The following is a 3,881-nucleotide window of genomic DNA, read 5'->3' on the forward strand; positions in this document are numbered from 1 at the left end:
ATTTTTAAATTAGCAGGTTCAAATTGAATATAAATTTATCTAATATCTTTTTGTCTAGATAAATTCAAATTTTCATTTACTTACCTTAATAAGTGACAACAAATTGAGTATTTGGAACTAAAAAAATATCACAAAATGAAAGAGTTATCTAATAAAAGAAATTATTAAATAGGTAAAATTTATATAACTAAAAAAATGCTAAATAAATTTTTGTTCAATTTAGTCTCTATTTTTGAAATGCTCAATTTGTATTTTTAAATAATTTAATTTGATCATCTAATTTTTAAATGATGTTCAATGTTACCTTTTCGTCTAATTTCATTTAAATGGAGTGACTAAAAATATAATTTAGTCTATATTAAACTAGTAACAACATAATTTAGTGTCCAAATATATATATATATATATATATATATATATATATATATATATATATATATTATCAAAATATAATGTCATGCATCGACAGTAATCATAAAGTAAATAGATGAAAATTTAGATTCAATCATATAAATCTTTTGTTTTATATCCATTATCAACATACTCTGAAGTTAAAACTACTAACTAAAGAGGAGTCTCTACATAGAAAGAACTGCCTAAACAAAATTACATACTCATCATATATGATATGATGTAAAGAAATGATTCCACTCTCCCCTACTTTATAAAGTAAAGTAAATAATCTCAATTGTTGATTACAATATTATTGATTACATATATGCATAACACATAATGAATGTGTTAAAATATCAACCTAATCTTCTCCTCAACAACCAAAATTATTTACTTCACCCTTATCTACTTTGGGAGCCAAATTTATAGAAGAATTCAAGGCATGCTCAGCTTGTTGCCACACTTGCACCTCCATGCTTCCGGGTAGTACTCTGCGGTCACCGGAGTACCCGGCGGCACCGTCACATGAACCGGTCTGCACGGTGTACAACTGCCACACTTGGAGGTGCATAGGGGAGGAGATGACCCGGGTCCACGAAGGAACTTCCTTGCCCAATCTATGGAAATTCTTGTTTTGTCTTCAAACACCATGCCATGTCCAATTGTCCCCACATATTTCTGGCAAAAATCATAATTATTCAATAATTAATGCTCAATTCATATATAGACAAAACTTAGATATAATATCTACAGTATTATTAAAACTTATTTGGATATAAGTCTAGAAGTGTTTTTGAGATTTTTTTTTTATTAAAAAATATCTTGTAAAGAGGTTTTCAAAAACATTTTTTTTATCTTATATTCAAATATATTATTAATGTTATTTTTCAATCAAAATTAAAGTTTTACAAAGATTAATGAAGTAAAACCTCAATTCTAATAAGAAAACATTACTAATGACACTTATAATAAAACATATAAGTTTTATTCATAATAAAATTGAAACAGGATCAAATAAAGACACTAAAACCATTGACCATACAAACACAAATTTGGGTGTAACATATGGTTCTCTAATCTCTTGTGGATGTAGCAAGTGGGACCATTAAAAATGCATGATCCTTAGCAATGGCATGCATGAATACTGAATAGTCAGTGGTCAATCAGAGCGGACCAATAAGGAAGCACATGGTCCACTGACCCCTTTTGTTACTCAATCACAATGGACTCCATGTATCAGACGGCTCACATTGCAGAGGTCCCATCCCAGCACACTGCACACTGCACCTATTTTGGCGCATTATATGTTCTAAGAATGTGTGTGAGGGTGAACCGTCAGAGACTGTAAAAATTGCTACTAAGTCTTCAATTCCAGAATTAGAGTTGTACTCAGGTAGCTTAATTACCATTACAACAAATTCGGATGTGGTAATTTCTAGTTGGCTGCCACATTAAATAAAGAGAAAAAAAGTCATGTACTGTTTTACATTGTAATGCATTATTTATGATAAATTTGATGACTTTTACGATAATAATGCAAATACATATTAATAGTGATTTTTTGTTTAGTTGACCATACTGACAGTACATGTATACATGACAATTAAACCCTTAAGTAAATAGAACTGATATAAAGTCCTAGAAAATTGTAACATGGGAAATGATTTTGGTTAAAGTAAAAGAACAAATATAGGTTAACGCTAAGGACAAAAAAATATATGATAATTTATATTATACCTGATGATCTGTATCAGCTTTGGCAAACATGGGACACTTGCTTGCATCTGCATTGGAGGAGGGATGAAGGGGTGTGAGTGTGGCTTGTTGTGAGTTAGATAAAGCCATAAAGGAGTAGTGAATTCATGATTTGAATTAGTTTCATTTCATTTCATAGTTTTAAGCTCAGTTAAGAGGAGTGGAGACTAGAGATGGAAAAGTAGAAAGGAGTGTGGTGTTGCATACCTAAACATGCAGTGGTGCTGAAGATCATTGTACAAATTGATAGCATGAAGAAAAGGAAGGAAACTCTTTTGTTTATGAACCTGTTGGCATTTCTCTCCTCCATGAACAAGAAGAAAGACCCTTCAGAAAGCTTCTTGATCGATCAACAACACTGTGATGGTTGCAGGTATATGCCGGAGCCTGACACTCTCTCTCTCTCTCTCTCTGTGACCTTTAAAGAGTCTCTCTCCACTCTCAAGCTACTAGCCAGTGTAGTAGGGTTTACAACACCAGGGACTTGTACGTACCATGCAAATGTCAAGCTAAACAAACACCTAAGTGCCCAACACTTGAGCCCATTTGTCTGATTTGTCCAGGACTTAAAAAGCACAGATTCCATGAATTTTTAAAATTATAGGATATGACATGATGTGATTTAACACAAAACATTAACGTAAAAGAAAAACTATTGAATCAAAAGATAGAATTTAAATTATTAATGACGTATAAATTTGTTTCACGAGATATTTTATAAAAGTTATTTTTATAAGATTATTTTATACACAATCCTATAATAATGAGATATTTTTTGTTTTGGGTCTGACCTTCATGATTTTACTTTTAATTTATCACTTAAAAGGTCTCTCAATCATTAAAGTATGAGTGTGTTTTATAAGTTATTATTTATTCCCTTATTTTATCGATATAGAACTTGTTTGTATTCCAACAATTAAGTATGTATTTCAACTTATATAAGATTGTTTCTACTTAACTTGGTAGTATCGAATGTGAATCATAAAAATACAATTGTGATGCATCACATAAAAATCCTACTCGACAGTCCAGTATGTTTTATTTTTATATTTTTTTATAACAAAACTTGTATAACCAACAAGATACAAAAAAAAATAGTACAAAACTAAATTATTTAATGCATGCGTATAAAGAAAATTTTGTTAAAGGACATAACATCTACTTTAGTGGTTTCTGCATCAAAAAATTAGTCTTTAACTATTAATTGATTTTGAAAAAAAACTTGTATGTAAGCTCTACTTAAAGAGAGAGAGGATTTTCTTTTGTTAGTTGAGTGAGAAAAAAATTAAAAAATTTCAGAGAAAAAAATTTGCAACATTGAACTAATAATATTGAAAATACATGTTGAACGTGAGTGTTGGGCAGTGGCATATCTGGAAGTGTACATATTTTGTTATGTTATCAGAAATCACACGTTTCACTTTCCACTCTCTCTGACTCCACAATTTTCTCTGAGGCGTATTGTGAATGTGATAAAGACACATGCTATTAGAGAAAGAGAGAGGAGAAATAATAATAGTGCAAAACGGAAAAAGTGGATCGAATGTGACACGGCTTATCTAATGAGGTGTGTGGGTTGTGACAGAGCTGTTTGCGCTACACACGACAGATTAAAAGCAACCAATAAAACAAATGTCAATCTATGCGAATCATAGCTTCCTAGGCTCTATACCATGTTTGGTTAACGGATTTGCTTCATTTTTTCACTGCATAAACCTCATTCCCCATTTGAT

General features: G+C 30.9%; 1 protein-coding gene across 1 annotated transcript; it reads right to left on the reverse strand.

Annotated features, from left to right (window-relative positions):
* Nucleotides 1-500: 500 nt before the first annotated feature.
* On the reverse strand, nucleotides 501-2,714 carry LOC109800537 (EPIDERMAL PATTERNING FACTOR-like protein 6). The gene is made up of 3 exons (XM_020361347.3): nucleotides 2,356-2,714; nucleotides 2,131-2,177; nucleotides 501-1,071 (listed from the first exon to the last, which is right to left on the reverse strand). Exons 1-3 carry the CDS (start codon nucleotides 2,456-2,458, stop codon nucleotides 829-831), a joined length of 393 nt encoding a protein of 130 aa, XP_020216936.1. The 5' UTR covers nucleotides 2,459-2,714; the 3' UTR covers nucleotides 501-828.
* Nucleotides 2,715-3,881: the final 1,167 nt, after the last annotated feature.

The sequence above is a fragment of the Cajanus cajan genome, chromosome 3 (assembly GCF_000230855.2).
Source record: "Cajanus cajan strain Asha chromosome 3, NIPB_CcT2T_4, whole genome shotgun sequence".
Lineage (NCBI taxonomy): Eukaryota > Viridiplantae > Streptophyta > Magnoliopsida > Fabales > Fabaceae > Cajanus > Cajanus cajan.